The 27,649-nt window shown below is 56.2% G+C and overlaps 3 protein-coding genes and 1 non-coding gene across 7 annotated transcripts in view; 2 read left to right on the top strand and 2 right to left on the bottom strand.

Moving 5' to 3' along the window:
* STX1A (syntaxin 1A) overlaps nucleotides 1-20,454 on the top strand; it is a 90,010-nt gene extending 69,556 nt beyond the window's left edge. Inside the window, exons 6-10 of one of the 2 annotated variants that reach the window (XM_037375145.1) lie at nucleotides 6,698-6,806; nucleotides 14,202-14,275; nucleotides 14,597-14,734; nucleotides 16,437-16,547; nucleotides 17,169-20,454. In XM_037375145.1, the coding sequence (XP_037231042.1) occupies nucleotides 6,698-6,806; nucleotides 14,202-14,275; nucleotides 14,597-14,734; nucleotides 16,437-16,547; nucleotides 17,169-17,246 (510 nt within the window). In that variant the 3' untranslated portion in view covers nucleotides 17,247-20,454. The other variant, XM_037375146.1, reaches the window with a different exon arrangement.
* Nucleotides 20,455-20,769: 315 nt separating this feature from the next.
* Nucleotides 20,770-26,678, bottom strand: BUD23 (BUD23 rRNA methyltransferase and ribosome maturation factor). Of its 3 annotated transcripts, none has more exons than XM_037375147.1 (12): nucleotides 25,998-26,099; nucleotides 25,878-25,915; nucleotides 25,536-25,631; nucleotides 25,250-25,332; nucleotides 25,056-25,152; nucleotides 24,144-24,240; nucleotides 23,730-23,780; nucleotides 23,061-23,146; nucleotides 22,803-22,848; nucleotides 22,419-22,480; nucleotides 21,305-21,394; nucleotides 20,770-21,153 (listed from the first exon to the last, which is right to left on the bottom strand). In XM_037375147.1, the coding sequence occupies exons 1-12, from the start codon at nucleotides 26,043-26,045 to the stop codon at nucleotides 21,099-21,101; spliced, it is 849 nt and encodes a 282-aa protein (XP_037231044.1). In that variant the 5' UTR covers nucleotides 26,046-26,099; the 3' UTR covers nucleotides 20,770-21,098. The 3 variants fall into 3 exon arrangements, 2 of the variants coding, with proteins under 2 accessions (XP_037231044.1, XP_037231045.1); XR_005102224.1 differs by lacking the exon at nucleotides 20,770-21,153 and adding an exon at nucleotides 21,638-21,841; XM_037375148.1 differs by lacking the exons at nucleotides 25,878-25,915; nucleotides 25,998-26,099 and adding an exon at nucleotides 26,599-26,678 and having other exon boundaries at nucleotides 20,846-21,153.
* Nucleotides 21,866-22,002, bottom strand: LOC119142586. Its single transcript, XR_005102344.1, has one exon.
* Nucleotides 26,114-27,385, top strand: DNAJC30 (DnaJ heat shock protein family (Hsp40) member C30). The gene is made up of 2 exons (XM_037375149.1): nucleotides 26,114-27,059; nucleotides 27,146-27,385. The coding sequence occupies exon 1, from the start codon at nucleotides 26,128-26,130 to the stop codon at nucleotides 26,770-26,772; it is 645 nt and encodes a 214-aa protein (XP_037231046.1). The 5' UTR covers nucleotides 26,114-26,127; the 3' UTR covers nucleotides 26,773-27,059; nucleotides 27,146-27,385.
* The last annotated feature ends 264 nt before the right edge of the window (nucleotides 27,386-27,649 follow it).

The following is a 27,649-nucleotide window of genomic DNA, read 5'->3' as shown; positions in this document are numbered from 1 at the left end:
AGTGTCCCTCGCTCTTGCTTATGTTGGTTTTTGCCCTGGTACCCAGTCTTGAATTTTTGGTGCTATGGGTCAGATCCTTGGTGGGGCCACCACCTTGCAGTGGAGCTATTGCACCTGACATTGGCTGTGTCTGTAGTGTGAGCGTCCCTCTTGGACTCCTGGCCATACAGGGACAAACAGCAGCCCAACTAGAAATCTGGTACCCAGGTTTGTTCCTTGTTGAGGGATCACAGCAAAGTGGTGAGAAGGGAGCTCGGGACATCCCAGCCCCTGCCACAGAGCAGTGCCAGTCGTGTCAGGTTGCTCGTGGTCCTGTCCAGCTGTATTCTCAGTATTAGATTCTCAGATATAGAAGGATGGAGATGCCATTGGCATCAGTCCATGGGTCCTCTGGGCCCCAGTCCAGTGTTTGACCAACCTTATGATGATTTTTTCCTCCTTACTACTTAACTAGAATTCCGTGTGTCCCAGCTTGATCTGTTGTCTCGTCCTGCCCCTGTGCACCTCCAAGAAGAGTCTGGCTCCAGCAACTCTCCATTCTCCCACGGGGTCACTGTAAGCAGCAGTAAGATCCCCCTGAGCTTTCTCCCCTTCAGCTGACCAAACCGTGCTTCTCTCAGCCTGTCCTTATTTCTCCTGTGCTCCAGCTCAGAACACCTTGGTGGCCTCAACTGGCTTTGCTCACACGCAATGTGTTTTGGGGAGCCCCAAGCAGAACGTGGCACTTTAGTTGTGGTCTCACAGGCACTAGGTGGAAGTGAACAATCCCTGTCCGCCCCATGGACTGTCCTCCTGCTCACCCAGCACATGATGAGTTTTACCTTCGCTGCTGACTATGGGACAATGTGAAGTCCGTGAGGACTCCCAGAGCTCTAGGTACTTTCAGGCCAGCTGGCCCCCAGCCCATCCTGTGACATGCATCCTGTCCCCAGTGCAGGATGCTGCATTTGCCCTTGAGCTTCATGGTGTTCCTGTCAGCCCCTTTCTCCAGACTGTTGAGGTCCTTCTGAATACCAGCCCTGTCTCCTATTGCTCTCCCCACTTTGGTATCTTCTGCAAACTTGCTGAAAGCGCACTCCGCTACACCTTCCCAGGTTACTGGTGAAGATGTTTAATGGTATTTTTCAGACCCAATATCGCTCACTGAGGGTTTACCATTAGGAACTGGCCACTGGTCGGACTTGTATTGCTGATCACAACCTGGCAGTCCAGACAGTTTTCAACCAACCTTATCCAACCTGTGTCCTGTCAAAATGGCTGGAAGAATACTGTGGGAGTCCATGTCAAAGGCCTTAAACACAGGGTGTGCACTGTTCCCTGCTCTCCTCTTACCTGCATAGCCAGTCACCTCATTGGAGAAGACCATCAGAATGGCCCAGTGTGATTTTGTCCGGGTAAATCCATGCTGGCTGTTTCCAGTTACCTTCTTGTCCTTCTAGGAGGGTTTACTCAGTGACCTTTCCAGTGACTGAGAGGAGGCTGAGAGGTTCCCCAAATCTTCCCACCAAAAGATGTGTCATTTGCCCTTTTTTGCCAGTCCTCTGGAACCGCCCATGGTCATTGCTGTCTTTGGCCCTTTGCAGTGACATTAGCCAGCTCCATCAGCATGCTCGGATGCATCCCACCTGGTCCCGTGGACCTGTGTATTTCCAGTTGCCGTAAGCGTGCCCGATGTCTGCGTGCCTCTCCACGGGCAGTGTTTCATGCCACTAACTTCTGCTCAGAGGGCACCGGGATGCCAAGGACAGACCTTAGCAGTGATCACCAAGACAAAAGAAGAAATGGAAACCTTAGCCTTTGCTGTGTCCCGGATCACTAGATCTCCCATCCCATTGAGCAGTGGGACCACAGCTCTTTGGTATTAGGGCAGCCCGTCCTGCGGCCCCGCACACTCCTCACACTGCTCCAGCTGAGCTCTGCCTCTCCCAGCTCCACCCTGGGTGCTTGGGCGATGTGTCTGTGTTCCCCCAGAACCTGGCCCCACTCCCACCTTGGCTACTACCTTTGTGTGTGGGATTTGGGATGATTTGAACTGGAGAGCTGGTTTAGATGTGCCTGGTACTTTAAGTGTGGTCCTTGTGTAGGTATTTTGCAGCAAGGACTTCACTAGTTTGCATGGGCTTTGGCGTGAGCAAATCACTGAGTAAAGAGAGGAATGAGGAGCTGATTTCCCCCCTTGTTAACAAGTTGTAAATTAGGAGTAACTGAGCATTAAGATTATGGACTTTTATTCTGGCTTTGCCGGTTTTATCTCCATCCAGTAGAACCTCATCAGATCTGGACCTTTGTCCTGGTTTCGGCTGGGACAGAGTTGATTTTCTTCTTAGCAGCTGGTGCAGTGCTGTGTTTTGGATCTGGGGTGAGGACCATGCTGAGGGCACGCTGATGGTTCGGGTTGTTGCTGGGTGATGTTTACACTTGGTGCAGGATTTCTCTGTTCCTTGGGACCTGCCGGCGAGAGGGCTGGGGGGGCACGGGGAATCGGGAGAGGACACAGCTGGGACAACTGACGCGAACTAGCCAAAGGGCTATTCCATGCCATGGGATGCCACGCTCAGTCTATAAACTGGGGGGAGTGGGTCGGTGCCTGCTGATCGCTGCTCCCTGAGCATCAGTCAGTGGGTGGTGAGCAGCTGTATTGTCCATCACCTGGGGATTTTTTCCATTCCCTTTGGATTTTAGTCTTCTCCCCTTCTCCCTCCTTTTCATTAAATTGTTGCTGTTGTTGTTATTATTTTATTTCAATTATTAATTTTTTCTTATCTCAGCCTTTGAGTTTTATCTTTTTCCTGATTCTCTTCCCCATCCCGCTGGGGGCAGGGGGAGTGAGCAAGCAGCTGCCTGGTACTCAGTTGCTGGTTGGGGTTAAACCACGACAACCTTTCATAGGAACAGCTTTTTCTTACCCTGGGCCAGCTGGCCAGGCTGTGTTGGAGCCAAAAAGGCAGGGAGGTTCATGTGAGTCTGGTCCTCTGGTAGGTGCTGGGGCAGGTGGTGGTGCTGGTCCTCCTCCCTGAGGGCACCAGCCCATCCTCCAGTGGCTGTCCCAAACTCCACAAGCTCCCAGCAAACTGGTCCCAGGGGTAGCCTCGCTCCAGGGCTGCTTCTGCACGGAGGAAAGGTTGTTTTCATGTTCTAAATTAATTACATTAAAACCACTTTGTTTATCCCTGTTTCACATCAGCAGTTTGAGTAAAGCACCATGCCTCGGTCAACTCGCCAGCAGCAGAAAGATATGGGGAGCTTTGGGGTCACAGCTCCGAAGGGCATCCCCAGCCCAGGAACATTGCCAGTGAGACAGGTTCTCAGACATCCCAACAGTATTTCCCATGTTTCTAGAAGTATCAAATTTTGAGTTCCTAACAGATCAAAAGCTGCTATTTACAGTCTTCCAAATGTCAGTAATTTTGGTCCCTGTAATTCAGAGCAGCTTTTGCTGTGGTTGTTTTGGGGCTTGGTTTGTCTGCCTGGTACAGTGGAAATATTCACCTCACTAGAGAATAGTTTGAACTAGTTCAAACACTGAAACAAACCCGGCCGGTAGGAACTCAGGAGTGGGACCTCTCTCGCTGCTGTAACCCTGACGGGCTCAGCAGGAAGGCAGGCATCTTCCCTGGGATCCCCCATGGGATGAGCACTTCAGAAATGTCTTTCTTTTAATAAAAAACATTGAAGGCCAAGGTTCCAGGTTTCAGTCTGTGCTTTGTGGGAGTTTCAGAGCCCCCTGTGGGTACCCAGGGCTGTATGAGCTCTTTGGCAATCCAGCTTGGTGGTTCAGCAACTTGGGCTGTCTGCCCCATGTTTGGGGAGTGAAGAGTTGCTGGCCCAGGGTGAAACAACCCCATTCCCTAGCTTTAGTTAATATTTTCTGTTTAGTGAATTTCTTTCAAAGGCAAGGTACGTTTTTATTTACTCTGAATATTCAGGTAGTTTTATGTAATGAGTGAAAGCCTTTTAAAATGCTTTTTTCCAGCCTGTTTTGCATGAAACTCTGTGTTCCTTCAAAACTCAAGTGCATTTTGTAGACATGTGGGTTGCCTGTGGGAACATAAAATAACAGTCTGACAAAATAAACAGCAAGTTAAATAACTTCTTAAGTCAAAGAGGTATGGCATTGGTATACTGATTAGCAGGAAGGGGTGTCATTCAACACCCAGGCTATACTTGGCTGCAGATCAAAATACCTTGATACTTTTCAGCTGAATGAGAATGAACTGGAGTTTAGAAAAACAGTTTTGAAAAGGTAGAAGTATTGCTTAGATGGCACATCACATTTTTTTGCCAGATTTCAAGCCACGATGCTCAGGAGCTGTTTTGACCTTGCCTTGGGCTGGGCACCTCTCGAGCAGAGGCTGCCTGCTCAAGCTGAAGCTGCCAGGAGGCTTTTGTGTGTCGTTTGCCAGCGGAGGAGGAATAAGATGAGCTGAGTCTTAAGTCTCTGCCATAAATACTGAGCTGCTGCTTGCTTAGAATAGCTGCAAAGCAAGTGCAAGTATATCTTCAAGATGTCTCCGGTGCTGTGTCCTGGAGGTGGGGATGTGTTGGCTGAGGCTGCTCCAGGTGTACCAACATCTGGTAGGAGCATCCGAGTGCCAGTGTGTGCCACGCATGTCTGACCCCGCAGAGATGCTGCGTTCCGCCTGTCCCTCCTTGTGCAGACTATGGGAGCTGTTCCAGCTCGACAGTGCTGGGTACAGCCCTTCGGTTTGTCTAAGGGTGAGCTCAGGCCATGCTGGTGGCCCTGAAAGTCCCAGGGGGAACACTCATGGGGGGTATCTTCATTGGGTTAGTCTCTCTATGTCTTTCTGCTGATCCTTTCTGAGTATTGTCTTTTTCTATCCCTTTTCCATCATCTCCTCTCCTTTCACCTTCCACCATTTCTCCATATCTCCTCGTGTTCCCTGCTCCCCAGACTGGGCTGCATGAGCAGTCGATAGGGTGAGGTTGGGGTAACACAGGCTTTGTCTCCCTGCAGCACTACTGTGGGTGCCCATCGCGTGTGAGTGATGCTGAGTGCCCAGGATGGAGGTGTGAGATGTGGCTGGTCCCATCAGTCACGTGTTGTTGCTTCTGCTGCATGATTGAAGAAGCGCACAAGCATTTCTTTCTTGACACAGTATTGGGTTTGGCTCTGCTTAAGACTCGTGCACTGGATTTGACTTCACTTAAGACACATGCACCAGATTTGCCTTCTCTGGAAAGGGAGGCTTTCAGCCCTGCGAAGAAGGGCTTAGAGAGACTGGTGGGTGACAAATGGGACATCAGCCAGCAACGTGCGCTTGCAGCCCAGAAAGCCAAGCACCTCCTGGGCTGCATCACCAGCAGCTCAAGGGAGGGGATGCTCCCCCTCTGCTCCGCTCTCCTCACAGCCCCCCGCAGCGCTGCTCCAGCTCTGGGGTCCCCAGCACAAGGCAGCGGCTTTGAAGTGAATGACGGTGGGGTTAGGCTGGACAGAGGGAAGGAATGTTGCACCGCGGGGGTGGTGACACGGGCACAGGCTGCCCAGAGCGGCTGTGGGTGCCCCATCCCTGGCAGGGCTCAGGGCCAGGTGGGACGGGGCTGGGAGCAGCCTGGGCTGGGGGGAGGGGGCCCTGCCCACAGCAGGGGGATTGGACTGGGTGGTCTCTGAAGGTCCCTTCCAACCCAAACCATTCTGTGAGTTCATGATCCTATGAAACTCAATTTCTGGCATACTGGGGAAAGGGTTCTATAACCCTTTATATACAGAACACGAAGAGATACCAGTGTTTGGATGAAGGATGCATGTGATGCTCTGTCTTGCCTTTCCTGGAACATGTTCAGGGCTGTTTGCTGTGCTCAGCCTGGCAGCTGGATCAGACCACAGGTCAGGCCCCAGTGGGTGCTCATGCAGGGATGAGCTTCCCCCCTGGGGACAATAGCCAGCACTGGAGGGGAGTTAGCGTTTTCAGTAGGACCCTGATGAGGTGCAATTCCAAGGTTTTCCAGTGCATTTCCTGTAGAATGGAAAGCAGCCTAGTAAGATGAGGGTCTCCGTGTGTGGGGGCTGACAGCACTGCCACACCACCCCCTGCGGGCCGGCAGCCACTCACCTTGGGGCATGTGGCCAACCCCTGGGACCCCATAGGGCTGGTGCTTAGGGGAGCCCTCTGGCGTGGGGAGGCAAGGTGGGACTGTATTTCCAGAGTGGGGACAATTACCCTGGACAGCCCTTGTCCCCTTAGCCCAGCCTGTGTGCCCCAGGGCACAGGGTCCCCCGGGTCTGTCCAGCCCACCTCTGGCATGGCAGAGTGACTGCTGTGGGTCCATCCTGCACCAGTGCTGGGTCCAGCACATCCTGTCAGCGCGGCAGAGGCAGGCAGAGCTTGGCCCAGGGGGCTGTTGTGGTCTTGGCTCTGGGCTGCTTGGGCACAAGCTGTGCTGTGGTGTGAGAAGGGTGCTGCCAGCCATGACCCACAGGTCTGCCCCTGTCCCAGTGGGTACTCTGGGGGCTGAAGGCTGTGCTTGCATTGGGCTTGGGTGAGGGGTCCGGTCCACCCCGCTGGGGCCATGTCACCTGCTGCCACTTGCCCCCTTGCATTTCGTCACGCTCCTCAGAGCAGCTTTTGGGCTAGAAATGCTTTCTGGGCTGCTGGGGGTGTGGGGGATGCTCAGGGCTGGCAGGTCTCTCCCCCTGTGGGACCCTCACCTGTGCTGTCTCTTCTTCTCTCCTCTGCAGCACTCAACACTGTCGCGCAAGTTCGTGGAGGTGATGTCGGAGTACAATGCCACGCAGACTGACTACCGGGAGCGCTGCAAGGGCAGGATTCAGAGGCAGCTGGAGATCAGTGAGTAAACCTGGAGGGGGAATGCAGCTGGGCTTTGCACACCATGGGACCAAATCCTGCACCGGCTCTTCACCAGATCAGAGCTCCTCCTGCAGCTATGCAGAGCTCTGCTGTGAAAACCTGGGGGTGTACAGGGGCTGTGTGTGCACCCATGGGAGCAACTGGGACACAGCTTCTGCTGGGAGATAGGCACATGGTGGTACCTTGCATTTCAGTGTCAAACCACATCCAGCAAAGCACAAAAACTCCCCTCAGATTTGCTTAAATGCTGTGTAGAGAGTGCAGAGAGCACAGGGAGAGGAAATCCTTCCTTGTTTGCAGCTGAATTTAAACCCAAGGAAGCTAGCAGGAATTCTGGACTCCCATGTGTTGCCTTGCCTTTCCTCTGGGTGCTTTTCATCATGGGTGAACTGAACTGAACACAAAAGCAGAGAAGTGAGCTTAGAGGTGGGGGCACTCACTGCTCCCAGCAGTTTCCCTTGCCACAGGAGGAGCACGAGCCTTAGTGTGTGCCCCAGGTATCTCCCTGCACTCAGGACCTTGATGGCTCTTAGCAGCAGTATCGGTGTCTTCTGGCTGAAGGTGGGCCCCAGGTGACACCTCTGAGGCTGTCAGCACCATGGCACAAAGATCTCTCCCATCCAGGGCCCACCACTTAGCATAAGTCTTGTCCTGCCTGTCCACAAAACCTGCTCTCCTGGTGGTTCTTCTGGGCAGTCAGTGATAACCTGGTTAGTTTTAGAGAAATGTGGTCATCTCCCATCAAAGAAGAACCATACCACCACCATAATAAGCAAGCAAGGGAGAAGTCAGAGCATGCAGAAATTAAGAGATTTTTGCAAATAATCTCATTGTCAGAGAGGCATCGTGGGCTTTTGTGCTCAAATGAAAAAGTCTGAATGCTAGTCTAGGGTTTCTTTTCTCACAACAAATGGATGCTTTCCTTCCTTTTCACAACTCGGTGCAAATAATAATGTAGGCGATCTTTGATTCAGAATGGTGTCCTGGAAGGTCACCTGTGGGATTGTCCTTCCTGAGCTGCATATACCTGGGAATCTGGGTGCTACTGGGGTGTGGTAGTTTCTGTGGAGGGCTAGAAGGAGACTTGGCTGTGCAAGCCTTTCCTCTGTTAAGATTAGTCTTTAGGATGTATAATAATAATAGAAATGTTTAACACTGGCTGAATGGAAAGCTTGACTGACATGAGGCTCAACAAGAGCTTGACGTTTAATGTAAAGTAGGATGATGAATGTGTCACTATAGCCGACTGACTCATTTGTCAGTGAATGTCATTCTGTAGGTGATACCCAGCCACAGGGATGGCTTGTAATGTAAATGTGAATTTAAGGTATGCCTACGCTTCCCTTTTGAGAAAGGAGAAGATCTGAAAGGACTCAGCCAGGTCCTCAGTTGTCTGCAGACCTGAAAGAAACCTTCCTCTTGGTTTTCTGCTCATGGATTTTGGAAGAACTCTGCTGCTCTGCTTAAATTATGGAGATACATTAAATTGTACTTGTCTTTGCTCTGTCCATCCTGCTGGCTGTCAGTATTGATGGGGTGCAAGTAAAAGGCTGCTTAGGGCTCACTGTGGTGCAGCCTGCGTGCAAAGGAGGTGTTCTAGTTAGCGATGGTGAGGGACCTGCTGTCCTTTTGGGGTGGAGCTTTGGAGCAGATGCGGAGGCAGGATGGGCTCTGTGCTGGGAAGGTATGCAATCCTGGGCATAGTCCTTTGCAAAAGCTGGGTTCCTCTGTCAGGACAGCGGAAAATCTCTTCTGGCAGAAAGGCTCATCAAAAGCAACAAGCTTATTGAGGCTTTATCAGCAGTGCTTCCTGGGCGGGGGGGTCTGCTTGTCCTGGGGTGTCCCAGTGAGTCCCGTCAGTCCAAGCTGCTCTGGGGACTCTTGAACAGACTCTTCTGAATGGAGCTCAGCTGGAATGTGGCGACTGCACAAAGCTCTACGAAATCCTCAGCTCTCATTTTCAGCTCATGAATCCAAAGATAGAAAGTGCCAGGAGCTCTGACAGCAAAGCCAGTAAATCCCTGGGGTTTTGAAAGTATGAGAGCAAGGGCTTCTCAGCTGTTCAGGGGAGGCTTTCCAGTGCCCCGGTGAGCTTCTCTGTCCTGACTGCATCTGCTTCTTGCTCTGGAAATAGGACAGTCACAGGAGAAATGGCGACATCGCTGCCCCAGGCCATAGCCACCTCCTGGGGCTCCCCGCAGCCCTCATGATCTGCCCCTTCTCCTTGTGTAGGCGCTGCTATGTCTGCGTGTGCCAGAGGCTGTGCCTCAGTGGCCCTTGCCATCACTCTGGCCCATCTGGCACACACTGAGCCATCCACGAAGTGGATGTCCTCTCCCACCGCTTCTGCCTCTCATAATCGTTGTCCTCACCCTGCCCTTACTCACTTGCTCTGCTCCCAAACACACCGAGATTGCGCGTGCCATGGAGGGACTGCAGGATGCGCCGTGTTCTGGGGTTGGTGATGGCAGGACAGATGCTCGGGGGCTGTCCTCTGGCTGGACCGTGCCTTCCCCCAGTGGTGTCCCTGCTTCTGTTGCTGGGAGCTGTGCTCCCCAGGCACGAGCTTCCACAGTGCCTGTGGTGGGAGGTGTTGCTCCTTCGGTTTTTTCATCTCCAATTTGTCTGCTATGAGAAATGATATCTTAAATCTAATTAGGGTTTGCTTCCAGAAAAAATTGGATTTGAAACTTGGAGGAGCTTTCTGTGGTGGGTGTGCAGCTTTGAAGCTGTGGAGGTGCTGCACAGACGCTGCTTGTTTTTATGAACAGTTTTGTTATGTGCGAGACCAAGGAGCCAAAAATAAAGCATCTGCCATCTCCAAAGGCACTATGAGAATTAATCAGCCCCTGTCCCAGTGTGCAAGACCCGGTTAATTGATGGGCAGAAGGGTAGGCTGCGGGTGCATCCCAAGCTGCCCTTGAGCCAAGAGGGTAGGGGGGCTGCTCTGGCCACAGTGGCTCCTCTGGGCAGCCCAGGGTGGTCCCAGGGCCCTTGGTGCTGAAATGGCCTTAATTAGGATTCCTGTGACACTTTCATCTCGGGGAAAAAAACGTGGGATTTGTCTGAGCTAAAAATGTCTGGTTGGGTGAAAATGCCTGCGCAGCGCTGGAGGTTGGCCCCTGCAGCCCTGCCCTGGCTGAGCAGAAGGGGTCCTGAGGGACAGGGAGGTGGGGAGCAGTTTGTGGTGTGCTGGGCAGGCTCTTACAGCTGAAGTCTGCTCATCCCAACACCACTGCAGGCAGTGCTAGGGCTGTCTGAGCTGGGGGATGGCCAGGGGGGTTGGGTCACTCGCACCCGTTACCTCTACAAGCACAGGTGGACAGGGCAGTGTTGTCCCTCTCTCCAGGAGTTGCGTGGATTTGTATCTAACAAGAGCTTGAAAGCCAGATCCAGACAGATGAACCCAGCCTTGGGAAGGTGCCTTGTCCTCAGTGTTTCCAACCTGAGTCCTAGCTGTTGCTGTGTGGGTGCTTGTGCAGCCCTGCCACCGGGAGGAGAGATGCTGCAAGCTGAAGGAGCACAGCTGAGCCGCTGAAGTTAATTCAGACATGGCATGTTTGACTTCTGCAGCCCGGAGGTGCCTGGAGCCTTCACTATTTATAGAGTGTCTGGCATGCAGAACTGGGCAAGCTGGCGTTTGGTGTCAGCTGGGTGATGGGGTGAGCTGTAGCACTGGGAGCTTCCTCAGGGTCCTGCACACCCTGATGGAACTGCTTCTGCTGCATCCCCTGGGAACTGGTCGTCAGGGGTGGTCACTCCATCCAGTTGGGCATCACAGGGCCAAGGACCTTGGGGTCTTAGTTAAGACCAAGCTCAAGGTCCCAAGGCCAAGGCAGTGGCCTTGGGGTTGAAAGTTTCCTCAGTGGCTTCATGTCTCTGCCTGTCCCAGAGCTTCTGATGGCCTTGCTGCACCGTGACCTGTTCATCATCTCTTGCCATTCTCTCCTTGCCAGCTCAGGGCTGAGTTTGCTTCTCCCTCGGAGCTGCAGCTCCAGCAATGCTCGGTGCTGCTTTGCTCTTTGGCAGAGCTGCTTCTCCCCAGAAATCTTTAATTTCTAGAGATGCCAAGTAAGAGGAGGATTTACTTTAGAGCTCTCTAGGGGGGCAGGGGTCCAGTTCTCGTGATTTTCCAGTGTTTTGTCAAGTTTCAGGGCAGGGGTTTTCCCCCAGGCTCTTTTCCCTTTGTGGGCACCTTGCACTGACACAGTCCTTTTGTTCCTGTTTGTGGCTGTGCAGTAGCTCTGTGGTGATGTGGGCAGCAGATCAACCATGTATCTAGCAGACTTTCATCTGATTTTATTGCTGTTGAGGAGCTAACAATAGCCTTTCCAAACCAGGAAACCTAGCCAGAATGCAGTGGACTCCCTGGGAAGTCCTGTGGGGTCCTGCGGATCAGTTATATGGCTTTGGCAAATGTGCTGGATGGTGTAGGTGAGATGCAGCCTCTTGGCCTCCTGCTTTGGCTCAGCATTAAAGCAAGCCCTTCCTGACAAGCCTTTGGCCTTTTTGACCAAGCCTACCCTGGCTGGCCAGTGGTTAATCCATGTGATGTCTTTGCTTTTATGTTTCACCTCACCGCAGCTTTTACTGGCCCCGCGCTCTGCAATAGGGGAATAGGGTACCAAGGAGGTGGTGAGGGCTGGGGTGAGAGCATGTATCCTGCATCCCATCCCACCTCTGTCTGTGAGAGACGTGGCATCTCCTGAAGCTGATCCCATTGCTTGCCCTCAGAGCTGTCTCAAGGGCTTGAACTGGGCAGAGCAGGTAGCCCTTGACACACTGCGCCTGGCACGCTCCTCCTTGTCACTGTGCCAGTGACTGCTCAGAGTTGAGCACAGTCAACAGGAGTGTTTGTAAACACGTGCTGTTCAAGCCCTTGTTCTCCTTTCCTGGAACTGAGGGGGTTTCAGCTGAGAGTGAGGAGCCAGCAGGTGGGAAGAGCTGGTAGGTAGGTGTTGTGCATCATCCTTGGTGGGAGTGATGCTGTGTCATCCTAAAACATGTAACAGTCACTGGAAATGGGCTGTGGACCATTCCTGTAGCTGGGGAAGGTGTGGAGGGTGATCATCCCAAGGGGATGTTGGCATTATGCAGCTCCTTAGACCTATGAGTGTGCAGACGGCAGAGCTCAGCCCTCACCTGCAGCTGTGAGCAGGCTGCACTGAGCTCACATGGGGTACAGACCAGTCAGGTTGTTCTCTTGCTGCAAACCAGAAGCTTCTCAGGGCTTTGGGTGCACTAACAGGTGTTAGGTGTCTAGACCAGCCTCACACAGGACTTCTACCTCTCTCCATGGGTCCAGGGGCTGTGCAAGATCAGGCCTGGGCCACCCAGCCCGTAGCTGAGCCATGCTTCTGAGGTTCCTGTCTTTAGACAAAGGCCTTGACTGTGCCTTTGTTCCAGGGGTGGGCTCAGGTCTACATTCAAGATGATAGCTTGCCTCTAGTCCTGTCTCCTGGGACTTTGGATCTTTATTTTAGTCATGTCACAGGGTCATGGACGCGTAGAGTGGTTTGAGTTGGAAGAGAGCTTCAAAGATTGTCCAGTCCAACCCCCCTGCTGTGGGCAGGAACATCTCCCACCAGCCTAGGTTCCTCAAAGCCCCATCCAACCTGGCCCTGAACCCTGCCAGGGATGGGGCACCCACAGCTGCTCTGGGCAGCCTGTGCCATTGTCCCGCCACCCTCATGGTGCAACATTTCTTCCTTATGTCTAACCTAACCCCACCCTTGTTAGGCTTAAAACCATTGCCTTGTGCTGGGGACCCCAGAACTGGACACAGCGTTCCAGGGGTGTGTGTCTCAGGAGAGTGGAGCAGAGGAGGAGCGTGTCCCCCGCCTTGAGCTGCTGGCCACACTGCTGGTGATGCGGTCCAGGAGACACTTGGTTTCTGGGTTGGAAGTGCACATTGCCAGCTGATGTCACCCACCAGTATCCTCCAATTCTTCTCCTCAGAGCTGTTCTCTATCCATCTGTCCATCCGTCTGTCCGTCCGTCCATCCATCCCTCCCCCAATCTGTGCTGGTACTGGGGATTACAGGACCGTGTGAAGATGTGTAATGACTTGTGGAGGTGTTCTTGTTGGAGGAACTCCCCAGGCAGGGTAGGAGCACGCACCAAGCCCGTAGGGTGGTGGCCAGGTAAGGTAGGGCCCCCTGCGGTGCTCCCTGGAGCACTGACACACTTGTGGCGAAGGTCTGGACTGGGCTCAAGGTTTCACACACCTCCCTGGTCTGAGCCCCTGGTGTGGCACTGCTGGAAGCAGGGAGCACTGTCCTGTGGACTGTCCCTGTGCTTTACCATGTCTCCTCCATCTCCCCATTCAGAGGTGCCCTGGACTTACCCTGGAGGATGTTCTCCCCCTTTTGATGCCATTGCCAGAGCCTGCAGGCAGGGTGTCACAGGGGAGCACTGTACACTTCCCTGCCTGCCTTTCTGCTGGGGTTGGGTTTGTCAGGCTTGGTAAAATTGTGTTAGCTGCTCCTGCCTGTCCGCCCGCAGTCGCTCCTCATCACACCAGTGGGATGTCTCCTGCCATCTCTGCAGGCAGCCTGCTCACCCTTCCCACTCCACTGGGCAGCCCCAGGAAAAGCCTGTCTGACGCCGGCATCTCTGTTTAGCGCTGTAATTTCACAGGTCCTGCCTGGCTGTTAGCCTGAAGAATATGCTATAATTAATGGTGGAGGATCAGTGTAACCCACAGAGTGATTAATATCTTTCGTCTCTGTAGCAGCGCAGAGTATGTCCATGGAGAGGGGAAAGCAACCACGCACAATAGGTGAATTGCTCCCAAAGGAGCTGTGGGGCTGAAGGTACCACCCTGGGACCAAGGAGGGGGTGTGTGACACAGGGGGAAGGATGGAGCCTGGTTCCTGTTATGCAGCTGCAGGGCTAAAACTCAGGCAGCCCAGCAACTGCGGCTGCCAGGCCAGTGAGCCCTGCTGAGACCAGTGTCCTCATGGCCTTGATCTGGCCCGGGATGGGGCTTGCCAAGAGCATCCCTGCTCGTGGCTTGCTGCTCTCCATCCCTCCTCCTTCACAGCCTGCCAACTGGGTGCTGATGGCTGTCGGGCCTTTGGCACCACTCCCTGCCCTGCAGGAATGGGCAGCTTGACCAGGAGGGACAGACAGGCCTGGGTGAGCTGGGCCAAGCTGGCGGTTTGACTCCCTTAAAAAGAGGGGTCACAAATCTGGTACGGAGCCAGGCTGCGAGATTGCAGCCCCTCACTACAGCATGCTCTTGGGGTTGGAAGCTTTGATCCGTTCTACCCTTGGGAGATGCCATGGAGCCAGCAGAGCCTTGCAGTAGGGCTGCAGGACCCGTAGCTGTGTCAGGGGGCTCATGGCTGACCCATGTTGTCTCACTTGCAGCTGGCAGGACTACCACCAGTGAGGAGCTGGAGGACATGCTCGAGAGTGGCAACCCAGCCATCTTCTCCTCCGGGGTAAGCACCAGCACAGGCTAAAGCCAAACCAACCCCCTCGTCCTGGGGTGGGGGTTGCCTGGTGGATGTACTGCCACAGTGGCCCCAGTACAGGAGTGATGAGCACAGCCCACGCAGGAGGTGGGACGTGGGTGCTCAGGTCTGGCCTGAGGGTGCTGCCTAAGCAGGGGCTGTGTCCTGGCTGAAGGATGGGGTGGGGTTTACTGCAAACAGCTGCCTGGCTGGAGGTGCTCTAGGGCTTCTGCTCTTCCTCTCTTGGTGCCCCTAAGCCCAGCATCTGAGGGGCTGAGCATGCTGCTCAGTGGCTCTGTCTTCTTGCAGATCATTATGGATTCAAACATCACCAAGCAAGCACTGAATGAGATTGAGACACGGCACAGTGAGATCATCAAACTGGAGAACAGCATCCGAGAGTTGCATGACATGTTCATGGACATGGCCATGCTGGTGGAGAGCCAGGTAGGGAGACACTGCAGCCCGGTGGCTGGCTCGTGTGGGGAGGTTGGAAGGTGATGGAGCTGTTGGTGGTCCCCAGCCTGGATGGGTGCTGAGGGGAAAAACTGCATTTGGAACTGATGCAGCCCCCACTGGGGCTGAGCTGGGCTCCCCAGGGCTGGAGCCACCCGCTCTGTGCCAAAGAGCCGGGGGCTGCTGTGTGCCCAGGGCGGGAGGTTCGGTGATGGGCTCTGGAGAAGGGCAGTTGGTGGCTGCCACGCAGGTGGAGATTTCTCAATCTCCCACGGAGCACCGGGCCCTGCCAGGTGAGCTCAGGGTGCTGCCAGCCTTGGTGGTCCTGCCAGGCTGCCCCTGGCTGTGCCCAGCCCGCGGTGCCTGGGCCCGCAGCCAGGCACATGCTCGAGTGTCTCTGCTCACCCCGCTTCTTGCCCGCCATGCTGCCACGGCCTGAGGAGACATCAGTGGCAGGTAAAGCCCCGCCGAGCCCCCTCCAGTGCTGCATGCTCCGCTCTGCATGGCTGCACCCTGCATGTCTGTGGCTCTCGCGTGGCACAAGGGCCTGCCCATGGCAGGCGGGCAAGGGTGGACGCAGCATGGCAGCGTTGGTGCCTCATCCTGCCTGCCTCGGGGGACAGATGTGGGGGACTCTAGGCCCTGCTCTAAGGGCCTAGACTGTGCCAGCACCCTGCATTGCCCTGCGGGGTGGAAGGCTCCGAGCTGCTGGCACCAGGAGCAGAGGGGTGCCAGGCTGGCAGCAGTGCTGGCAGCTGCCTGCTCCGCCCCAGGCATGGCACAGGTGGGAAGGAGAAGCAGCAGCTTGAGGCAAGGCAGGGAGCAGCAGGGAGCCTGGCGGGGTGCTGGTGTCAGTGCTTGAGATGGTAACAACAGAGCACCCCTGGGCTTGCAAGACTCATCATCCCCGTGCTTTCCAGCATTAGGCTGAGAAATGAGTGTTGCAGAGGTGCTGGCCGTGACCCCCGGCTCTGCAGCCCTGACTCCTTCTGGGCTGTGCAGGGAGGTACTGGGCTTCAAGTTGCCCACCCCTGCTGACCCTGTCGGTCACATGAACTGTCAGGCTCTGTCTCCAGCTGGACCTGGCTGCTTCCCTGTGCAGTCAGGATGGGGATAAAGGAGGAGGACAGGCTAGGGGACCATGTCCCCATGAGCTGGGGGGGGGCAGAGCAGGGCAGGACTCCTTGCAGTCCGGTCTCACCAGCCTCACTCTGGGGCTCTCCGCTCTCAGCCAGGGCACTTGTGTGGATCAGAGTGGTTGCCCCTGCATGTACGTGGTTTTGTGGGCATCCCCTGTGGCGGTGCTGGTGTGGTCCTTGCTCCCCTGCCATGCCTCTGGTTTCGGCAGCATGCAGCACGGTGTCAGTGTAGATCCTGTTGCAGCTTTGATGTCACCCGAGGTACCAGACAGGGTGGCCACCAGGCCAGGACCAGGCTGGGGAACTCCTTTGACCCTCACCCTTGCTTACCTCCCTGCTGGGATGTGCAGAGGTCTCAGCCCTCTGGGACAGAGCCTTCAGTCTGGACTCTCCACCCCAGGGCATCCTCTGCCTGCAGGCAGCTGACAGTCCCTCTCTCTCCTGTGCAGGGCTGCTGGGCAGGGTGACCTCCACGTGTGCAGAGGAGCAGCAGAGCAGGAAGGAGCTCATGTCTGCACACGCACGGGCACGTGGGCTCTGTCCCCGCTCTGCAGGGTGAGATGATTGACCGCATCGAGTACAATGTGGAGCACTCAGTTGACTACGTGGAGCGGGCTGTGTCTGACACCAAAAAAGCAGTGAAGTACCAGAGCAAAGCCAGACGGGTGAGTCATGGCACTGGCTGGGGCCTGTCCTCCCCTGCTGATTCCATCCTGGGGTCAGACCCTGCCTGGCGCCCCTTCACGGGTGCCTGGGCACTGCTTTACCCCACACCACCGGGTGCAGTGCAGGTCCTGCTGGTGGCACCAGCTGATGCAGAGCTCCCTGGCTCACGCTGCGTGAGCACCGATGACAAATGGTAGGGCAGGGGTGCTGCTTGTCAGGGAGCTCAAGGGACAGGGTGGATCCCGTGGGCCAGGCCTGCTGTGAGAGCCATGTCCCTTGCCAAAAAAAAGTAGAGAAAAGGCATGGTTCAGCTCTGACGCTGAGCACTGTGCCAGCTGCCTGTCCCAGTTCCCATACCTGGTCCCATACCAGCTTGTCAGCTCAGGGACCTGTGGGCCACCAGTGCAGCTCTGGCAGCCCAGGGCTGAAGTGGAGCTGGGGTGCCCATCCTGACGTCAGGGCTGCTGGACCTCCTCTGGCTCCCAGGGTGCTGCTCAGAGCCTGTCACAGGCAGACAGGACCAGGGCAGGTCACAGCCCCCTGCTCTCAAGGCCAGCCTGCCCCAACACTCACAGTCCCTTCTCCCCTCTCTCCCTGCCGGTGTTGGGACACCTGAGCAGAAGAAGATCATGATCATAATCTGCTGTGTGATCCTGGGTATTGTCATTGCCTCCACCTTCGGCGGCATTTTCGGCTAGACTCACCCCACGGGACTGTTCGTGTGCAATGGATAGAGCCACGCGTGCCATGGGGCCGCAGCCACGCCGGAGCGAACCACGCAGCCCCGGAGCCTCCCAGCAGCATTTCAGTTTCTAATGCATGGTTGTTTGTGACGCTGTGTGTGCGGTGCGGTGCGTCTGTGTGGAGGGAGCGCCGGCCCCGGGGCGCGGGCAGGGTGCAGGGGGACGGTGATGGGCACAAAGGGGACCCAGGGCAGGGGAACCTGAGCTCTCATCACTGTTTCAGCCTGGGTGGCTGGCTGGGACCAGGTGGGGACAGAGGTGCCCTTGGGCACTGCTGCTCCTTCTGTGCTGGGCAGCCTGTGTTAGTGACAGCCGAGGATGAGGAGGGATGGACGAAGGGTGTTAGGGGTCCTTGGGAGCACAGTGCCCGGTTACATCCCCCAGCTTCCCCATCACCTCCAGCCAGAGCTCTCATGTCTGTCACCTGCATCTGTGCTTGCAAACAGCTTTCCTTGGGCTGCTTCTCTCACGGGGCCCTTCCCCAGGGCTGCGCTCTGCCAGGCCCAGTCTCCCCCTGTTCCTGCCAGCTTCAGGGCTCTGTCCCTGCTGCTCTGCTGATGGCAGGGCTGCCCCCTCCCTAGGCAAGCCCTCGCCCAGATGTGGGTGACAGGGGCTGGACATGCTGCTGCTGGCAGTGGATGCCTAATGGAGCAGTGTGGGATGAGGAGCTGCTGCATGGGGCCACCACAGTTGTTTGGGGATGGGGACAGGCCACGTAGGGAACTGTGCTGGCCCAGCAGGGAAGGATGGCACAGGTACTTTAAGGCCAGTGTGTTTCACTGGCCGCTCACCCTGCACCAAAGCCTCACGGTTCTGTTCTCAGCCCTAGCACGTGGTGGCCCTGGCTGCTGCTGCCCCCAGGCCTGGGCTCTGGCTGTTGAGGTTTGGGGCTGGCTCTGATGCCAACAGTGCTTGCCTGGGAGGACTGCGTCCAGCCTCACTCCTCAACATTGGCACCCATGGCTGGGGGTTGGAGGCAGCTGGACTTTCTCCTGTTGTGGTCCCAGGAGCAGCCCCTGCTGCATTCACCCCCCACCCCACCCCCCACAAGCTAGGAGCAGCAGCTTTCCTCCTCTATCCTACCAGCTCCTGAACAGGGCAGTGCCCGACTGCCCCTTTCATGTCTTCACCTTTCAATGTCTGCCTGCCCCTCTGCCACCTCCTCCTGGCACACTGCCCTTCTGCCTGCTTATCCCCTGGGCCATCCAGTGAAGCAGCTGCACTTGGTGGGGTACTGTGGGAGTGGTTGGATGCCTCATGCCTTCTGCTGCACCCACTACATGGGTGCAGCTACTGTGGTGTGGCCTGAGCCTGCTGGCAGCTTGGAGGAACCCTGTGTTGCCACTGTCCATTTCCCTTGGGTCGGAGGCAAGGTGCTGCCTTCACATTCTTCCAGAGACTCCAGGGCTCCAGCTGGCCCAGGCACATGCCAAGGCACCACAGAGGAGCCCAGAGCAGGGTAGTCACCTGGAGCCAAGCTCACAGCCACACACTCGGGTAAGGGCTGGACACAAGCCCAGATGCTGGTTACAGAAAAAGGCACTTGACGGCAGAGTACTCCAGCTGCAGGCATGTCACATCCCTGCTTCCAGTGTAGAGAGGCCAGTGCTGCTCCAGCCCTGTGCTCCTCCGCCCTGGCTGGTTGCTGTAGCACGGGCGCTGGCCCTGTGTGTGGTGCCCATGGGTGTGAGGTGAAAGGCTGCGAGCTGTAGCCAAGACACAGTGCTGCCTTCCCTGGGTACAGCAACACAGATGTGGCTCTTTCCTTGCCATTGTCACCAAAGGTCCCACACTACAGCCCCAGTTGCATTCAGCTGCCCTTGGGAAGCGTGTCCAGCCCAGTCCCCTGCCCTGCTGAGCCCAAGTCCCCAATGGGTCCAGCCACGGGAACATCCAAGACTGGAGCCCCCTTCTTTCACAGTCCCACAAGTGATGCGAGCTACAGCACTGCAGCCTGCGTGTGCAAAAGGGCTTGGGGCACTGGGACCCCTGCAAGCAGGGGCAGGCCGGCTCTGGCTCCCCCTCTCCGGGGCAGGAGGCAGGCATGGGCAGGGTCCTTGCTCGGTGGTGTGTCTGAATCCAAGACAGGGAGCTGGAGGTGATGGCACGAGTGGTCACTGCTCCGGCCCCAGGCAGCTCCCTGCCACCACAGTCTGCGCTCTGCTCTGCTCAGCCAGCAAGAGCACTAGGCCCCCTCCGGGAAGCAATAACGCTGCTGGCCGGGCTGCTCCTGGGCAGGCAGGCAAAAAAGCTCCTCTCAGGCTCTCACCCTGCAGCAACGCCCACCGCTAGCACAAGGCAACTCTTCTTCCACGCAGCGGCTTTTGTGGCACAAGCTCACGTGACATCAGGGCTATGGCCCACCCCAGTCAAGGCACAAGGCCAAGAACAGCACTGGGGGGAATTCTGGCACTTGCTCCTTCCTTGTTGGTACCACCGTTGCCAGCAGGAGCTGGATGGGGCCACAGTTAGCGATTCTGCTACTGGCACATTGCCGAGACCCTGCAGGCAGCGGTGGTGCCAGGCTCTGACACGAGGGAGGCAGAGGAGCAGGCTGCTTTTGGTGCCCCACAGGCAGGCTCACACTGTCCTCGCTGTGAGGGGAGGGTGTTTTGGTGCAATAATTACCCCTGCACTACGGGAAGCCCCATTCCGTTCCTTTTTACCTACCTGTCGTTGCATGTACAGACCAAATCACCAACAGCGTGGTTGTGCTTTGCGGAGACATTCCACTTTTTCTTTCCAGCTCCCAACCTCAGACCACTTGTCCTTTTGGGTTACACCACCTCTGTTCCAAGTGCCACCTGCCCTCCCAGCGCCAGGAGTGTGTCGATGCAGTATTTTCATGAGCAGTGTGGGGCACGCACAGCTTGCACTCAAACTGGGGATTGGGTTTTTTTGTAATTAATGTACTTGAAGGCTTTCCGAGCCCCCCGTGGAGTTGTACTGTTGCTGTACTGTGAGCTAAGTGTCCTTGTTTTCTATGTGGATCTTGACCCTGGCTTGCTCTGTCTCACTGGACTGGATGACACTGTATGTTGCCTCTTTTCTCCTTCACCCTTTCCCTCCCTGCTAGCCACCCTTTCTTCTCCCAAAGCTTTGGGTGCAGACAGCTTCCCATTTTGTGGAATTTTTATGTAGAATAAACATTTGTAACTGTAAAGCTCTGGCTGGCACTTCTCTGTTTCAGGGGAAGGGAGGTGGTGGGGAGCAAGTGCTGGGGTGCGGACAGCCCCAGCACCCTGGGAGCACTAAAGCAGACATGGTGGGCCTGACGGAAAGCACCCACAGGCACAATCGCCACAGGAAACACACTTCTGCCAGGGGCAAGATTTGCCCTCACGGGATATGCACCCTTATACTGCCCGACTCCCTGCCTGCAGACAGAGGGCAAGCTGGCAGGGAACTAGATGCTGCATTCCCACCTCAGTACTCCCCTGCACTGAGGGCAGGACACAGGAGACCAGCAACACTCCTGACTCGTTAACTGTTTAGTGAGGAGGCTGGATGTAATGTTCTAGCTCACCTGGAGCTCCAGATGGCTCACTGCACTCTCAGGAATATAAGCAATGGTATTGTAGACACCAAAAGGCCAGAGCACTGTCTGCCACTCAACCTTCACCAGAAAAACAGGGCTGGAAGCTTTAGTTGGCTGTTGGGCAGCACCTGAGCCAGTTTACAGCTCCAAGAGCCACCATGACCTGTCCCAGCAAGTCCCAGGCCTGGGATGCCCATCTGTGCCATCCATGGGAGGCTCACTGGAGGGACCAACACACCATCTTCCATGTCAGCAGTGTCCAGAGCAATTCAGAAGCGAGGGCGGCGCTTTCGACCCGTGTATTTTGTGTCTGCTCGCACTTCCCTGTGGAGAAAAGCAGAGAGCAACTAAGCACAATCTACAGGTCATTCCAGGAGGGAAAGGGAAGTGGGTTTGTGGCAGGAGTATGAACAGGTGACAGCAGGCCAGACCAGCACAGTCAGCCTCAGCTGAAGCAGGATCCAGCTGAACTTACTTGCCCTGTCGTCGTCTACGCTCCTTCTTTTCAAGGATCCAGTCCCGGCTTTTCTTCACAGACTTGCCCTTGGTGTTTCTGAACCGTGTCCTACAGAGAAAGCAGACAGCAGCTGGAGAGGAACTGAGGCGCGGGGGGCAGTTTTCCTCCTTGGAGGACTGCCACCCAGAACGGGGCATGCCCTCTGCCTCATACAACTAGCGAGTACCCCTCCCACCACCCCTGGGATGAAAGCTCAGCCAGCACTGGGGTAGGTGGCCAAACAGTCCAACTCCAGGTGCAGTGGGGGAGGAGGCTGCTTCCAGCCCCAGCTCTGACCTGAGGAATACCTACCCTGCACAGGCTGCAGCAGGCCAGCACTCCCCTGTGTCACATCTGACACCAGCAGCATGCTGGGCTCTGGGATCTCGAGGGGAATTACGGGCTCAAGCACAACCACCTTCCCCTCATCTGCTCTACTCTGAACAAAGTAGACAAAGCCTCTGGCTTCCCAACAAGTTGCCAGTTCTCCTATTGCCCTCCAAGACCAGGTACCCTCTGGAGTAAATAAGCAGAGAACGGCAGTGTAAGAGGCAGGAAAACATGGCAGCCACAAGCTTCTGGCAGCCATGACGACTTTCCTCTGATTTTTGTTCTCCGTCTCTCCCACTGGCTGCAAGAGGGGATCTTCCCTGCACCGCTACCATGGGAGGAGACCTGGCCAGCAGGAGAAACCTCCCAGGCCACAGCTAAGCAGAGGTAAGCAAAGAATTTGACAGTAGAAGAAAGGGAATACCAGGCTTCAGACACAGAAGCCTAGCTCCTCAACAAAAAAAGCCATGTTTGGTATCACCAGAATTGTAAAACTTGCCCCTCCCATCTCGCCGCTATGCAACAACAACAGCCCCATGATGCCACAACAAACCCTCCAATTAACCCATACTGTTCCTTGTGTCTGGGGCCCTTCAATAAAACACAGCAGTACCCATCCGGGCTGCCAAGGGTCCTCCCAGTCCCTTCCCTTCAGTCCCTTCTCACATGGCAGTGCTGTGGTTGTCAGTCAGCAACACCCAGCCCTTATATCCCCACACCCCTTGTTTGGGGAGAACTTGCAGCTTCACCCCCTGCACGATACCTCTCATTGGTGAACTTTGCCTGGTGTATCTCTTCTCCATCAGCACACTCAGTACCAAGGCCCTGAAAAGCGAAATTGGGAAGTTACATTCTTCTGGCAGAGAGACAGCTAACAGTCATTCCATCTAAATTAAGGGGAACCCAAGGCGCTGCAAGGGGAAGGACTGGAGCAGGAACAAACTCGTCTTCCAGTAATTGGAATATATAATTAACTGGAATATATAATAAATAAAAGAAACCAGATCTCAGGGACAGCAGGAGTTGGTGACACTCACAAAAAATGTTTAAACATATAAATGAAGTCACATCTGCACACAGAGCTGCCTGGCTTCCACATGACCCAGCAGCCAGGAAGGCAACTCTGCTGCCTCATGGAGCTCCTTACCTTCGGTAACGTGCCAGATGCCCCAACAAAGAGACAAAGGAAGAACCTGAAAGAGCAAGAATAAGGAGCATGAAGCTGGAATCCATGCGATTCCCACTCCCCAAACACAACTGGGATTGTTTATAACAGAGTCAGACCTAAGCTGCATCCTCTGTCCAGGACTGTATCAGAGGAGAGAGAACGGCTTGAAAAAAAAAAAAAAATCACTGCTACCCAAGCCTCACCCCAAACACACACTTACGAAGAGACACAACTCACTTCTTGGCTTTGGCACTGTTGGGGTAATCTACCACCATTCCCCCAGTAAAGCCAGCTCTCATGGCTTGGGTTGTGATGAGCTCCAGCTGGAAAAAGAAGCATGTGCAAAAGTTATTTAGCAGTCAACCACCAGCAACGCCCAGGAGACCTCTGAGCTCAACCAGAGCTAACTGCAGATGCCAAAGATGGGTCATTCCTGCTCCTTTTGAACTCTACACTAAGCTCCTGGTTCTGCAGTACCATTCGGACACCGGCCCGCTGCCTTTGTTTGGTTTTCCCGGCTGCTCAGTCTAGTCTGGGTTAATTGGCATAGCAGACTCTCTAAGAGGGACACTGGGCTAGATTTCCCAGCCCTGGGGAGTACAGTGCTTAGGACTGCAGGCCAGTCTTCAAACCCTGTCACACAGGGGAAAAATCCAGGACAGCAGATTCAGATCGTGTCCTGCCAACTTATTTGATTTTAAGGCTCAACCCAAGACAATCTGCGAAGCAACAGAAATTGCATGGGGCACTCTCCTTATAGGATTTTTCTGGGCTCTTGAAGATGGCGGGAAGGAGAGGCACACAGACCCAATATGGAGAAACATGATGCATTTAGAGCCTCAAACAGCAATGACTTCTCTGCCTGGCTCTGCCTGTACCTCTCCCCCACTGACTAATGTCCTGTACCTGTTCCGAGTTCTCAGGGTACAGCTGCAGGACAGCTCGGGATCCTCGGGCCTACAGGAAATAAATCAGTCACAAACCTGTCTCAGCGCAGGCAGGCCCTCTAGTCACCCAATTCCTAGCCCAGACACTAGCAGCCACCTCCCCAGAGCCTCCTGGAGAACACTGCCAGGAGAGCTGCTCAAACTGCAGAGCCAGCTCCTTCACAGCACAGCAAGGTACGGGGGGTAACAGCAGGGATCTGAGAAGCATGAGACACCATGCAGGCAGGCAAGGAGATAGGAAATGGGTGCTCCTGCCAGTCCTCCATTTCAGAGCAGAATTTATGTAAATAGCTGACTTAAAATATCTTGCTAAAATGCACCAGTGAGACTGTAAAAGTAGGCAGAGGCCTGACTGGGAGAGCATGACACTTACCAAGGCAGTATAAAGAGTAGAGAAGAATCGATACAGGCGTTTCGGAGGGCTGTGCGATTTCTTATCAGCATTACAAAGCCATTGCACTGCGGAAATACTGAGAAAGAAAACAAGATCCCTGGGACACTAAGCCATTGATTCTTCTGCAGAGCCTCTCTGCCTCCCTCCTTTTGAGCTTACTTCCAGCACTAGGCATGCGTTAGGCTTCAGGGAAACAATTTCATTTTTCCAAGTAGCTTTGCCTTCTATTTTGCAGTTACATGAACCCCTCTGGAGCCTCACTATGCCAAAGCCCAACAAGGCACAGTAGTTATCCAAGCACAAAAGAATCTTGAAGCATCCCCTTTAGGCCAGGTGTTCAAATTATTCAAGTGCTTAGCTGTGGCCCTTGCATGGCTACGCAGGTTTTGCCTATCAGCAATCCCAAACAGAGCATTCAGTTCAGCAACAGATAATCCCTGCTCCGTCCCAGCACCTTTCTGTAGTATTCTCCAAGAAGAAGAGTGTTGCTGTCCCCTTCGCCTAGCTCTTCATCCCAAAACCAACTATCAGACCTTTGATCCAGGGACTGACCTTGCAGCTAAGCAATGGTACAGACATACTTTCCATTTTCCTCCTCGGAGTAGGCAATGACAATACCCCCACTTTTATTTACTTCAATAAAATTCCTCGCTCACCAGCACAAAACAAGACAAGCATCAATTGGGAAACAGCTGTCGGAAGCTGCTTCAACCATCCAGAATCTCAGCAGCTTATCCCAGAGAGGTGGAGTCAAGTTGCATGGAGCAAAAAGAACTACTGATAAGGACAGTCGTGTTCATCTGCTACACACCATAGGCAGACCACGCGTACTGTACAGATGATGCAGTTATGTGGAGTATCAAGGGAGCTCGCTTATGTACACAAACCTACCTGATACAGCCATCAAACATGCCAGGCCTGAAGGGAATGCCATGACCCATATCTGCAAGGAGAAGGTCTCCTTCCACCTCCCTTTCCATGGCCACATCTGCACAGAACAGAGCATGGCTCAGGCAACCAGCCCACACCTTTGGGGACCACCTCTGAGGTGAGACAAGGGCGACAGGGGAGGAAGGCCTGCTCACCCAGCATGGCAGGGCTGATGTCCATGCCAATCCAGTAGTGACCCTCGTCAGAGATGTAATCCCCGCTCAGCCCAGAGCCACAGCTGAAGGGAGGAAAGTGCTGGGATCATGGCCCGGTCTGAGGGCGATACTGCCCAGCCACACCACTCCAGCAGCCCGTCACGGATCTTTAGCCCACAACAGAGAGCCCAGGGCGCTGCCAGGCCTAGATGCCCCTCGGCCCCCGGCACCCATCCGGCCCCCAGGTGCCCCACGTGCCCTGACAGAGGTCAGGGCCTCCACTCACCCCACATCCAGGAGGAGGCACGGCCGGTCCTCAGGCAGTCCCAGCAGCTCCACAGCCCGCTCCGACATCTGCGACTGGATCTCTGCCACCCGGGAGCTGCGGGGCGCGGCCAGCAGGCTGCAGCCCCGCGGCGGGCCGCCCCCGCCCCCGCCTCACGGCAGGCCCGCGCCCCCGCGGCAGGCCTGACGGCCCCACCGTCAGCCCCCCTCCCCGTGGGAGGCCTCCAGCGCGGCCACACGGCGGGGTGCGCTCCCCCGGCAGGACCCCGCACCCTCCGCCCCACGACGAGCCGCCCCCCCGCCCGCGCGGCCCGGCAGCCCCGCAGCGATCCGCCCGCCCTACTTCTGCGTGTACTTCCGCGCCTCGGCCTCATCGTAGAACTGCAACGAGAGAGCGGCGGCGGTGAGGCCCGGCGGCCCAGCGCGGCCCGGGGCTCCCCACCCGCCGCCGCCCCGCGCTCACCAGCTCGGGCGGGCCCCGGTGCTCGGGCCGGCGCCCGCTGCCCGCCATGCCGCCGTGACGTCACTGAGCCGCGCCGCCGCCCTCCTGCGCCTGAGATGGCGGCGGGCGGGCGCTGAGGCGGCGCGGTGCGATGGAGCCGGCCGCGCTGGGCCGCCTGCGGCGCCTCCTGCCCGCCGCCCCCCGGGCCCCGCGGCTCGGCCGCGCCCTGGCGCCGTCCCGCGGCGGGCAGACGGGCGGCGGCGGCGGCGGAGCTCCGCGGGCGCGCCGCGACCTGTACGAGGTGCTGGGGGTCCCGGCCACGGCGACGGCGGCGCAGATCAAGACGGCGTACTACGAGCAGTCGTTCCGCTACCACCCCGACCGCAACGCCGGCAGCGCTGCCGCCGCCGCCCGCTTCGCCGCCGTTAGCGAGGCCTACCGGGTGCTGGGCAGCGCTGCCCTACGCCGTAAGTACGACCGCGGCCTCCTCAGCGCCGAGGACCTGCGCGGCGCCCCGCCGCCCCCGCCCCGGCCCCGTGCCCCGGCCCCGCCGCCGCCCCGGCCCCCCGCCACCGCCCGCCGTTGGCCCGTTCCCCCGCCCTTCGACTTCGACGCCTTCTACCGAGCGCACTACGGGCAGCAGCTGGAGCGGGAGCAGGTGCTGCGGGCGCAGCGGGAGAAGCTGCGCCTCCTCCGGGAGGAGGCAGCGGCCCAGGGACGCTTCCGGCTCCTCTCCGACCTCTCCGTTGCATTCCTCCTCGTGCTGGGTTTTGCTGTCCTCTACGGCCTCAAGTGACAGCAGGGCCGGGCAGCCACCAGGGCTCCCACCCAGCTCCACCGCTGTGGTGGGACAGTCATCGGTGGGCACGGCAGCTGGCTGCGGGGCGTCCCCTGTGCCCGTGCAGCTGGCAGGCACTGTATGCAGGGTTTGCTCCTCAGGCTGCCGTAGTTCCCTTCTGCTGGTGTGACCTTCAGCCACAGTACGTGAGCAGCAGGCTCCGTGTGCAGGCTCTGCTCTGTGGGCTGTGACCTGACCCCTCTGCCAGCATGGCCATCAAACATGGAGTGCAACTGACAGGCATGGTACGTGGTTGTGATGTGACCTCCACAAGCGCGACCTGCAGACAGCTCGTGACCACCAGATACCACATGTGGGCTCTGCTCTGCAGGCTGCAGTGTGCCCCAGCTGCCAGTGTGACCTTGCAGATGTGGTGTAGAGGCTCAACGGGCTGCAGTGTGCCCCCTCTGCCGGTTTGACCTGCAGACACGGTGCCTGACAGGTAAATGCAGTTCGTGGACTCTGCTTTGTGGACTGTGACGCGTACCTTCCGTTCGTGCTGCTGTTTGACCTTGGTGGGATCCACGTGCCTGTTCTAAGCCACAGCAGAGATTAAATGGCTATCGGTGGCGTCTGTGTGCTGTGTCTGTTCGTGGGAGATGGTCTCACCAGTGCTGAGTTTGCTGCTATTTCAAGACCAGCCACCTCTGTGCTGTCACACCTGTTACTGCATTTTTGGGGAGTGTTAGGAGTGTTTGTTTCCAAACTGCATCGTTGCCTTTTGTCTGTCCCTGTTCAGGGCTTGCCTCACTGTGTGGCAAGTATGGAAGTCTTGGATTCAGCAGCACAGAAGACTAAAACCTGAGCTCATGTCGGCTCATGTCCTGGTCAGCAG

This window comes from Falco rusticolus, chromosome 1, assembly GCF_015220075.1.
Source record: "Falco rusticolus isolate bFalRus1 chromosome 1, bFalRus1.pri, whole genome shotgun sequence".
In the NCBI taxonomy this organism is placed as follows: Eukaryota; Metazoa; Chordata; class Aves; order Falconiformes; family Falconidae; genus Falco; species Falco rusticolus.
The sequence above is the reverse complement of the archived record's forward strand: the minus strand, read 5'-3'. Positions and strand labels throughout refer to the sequence as shown.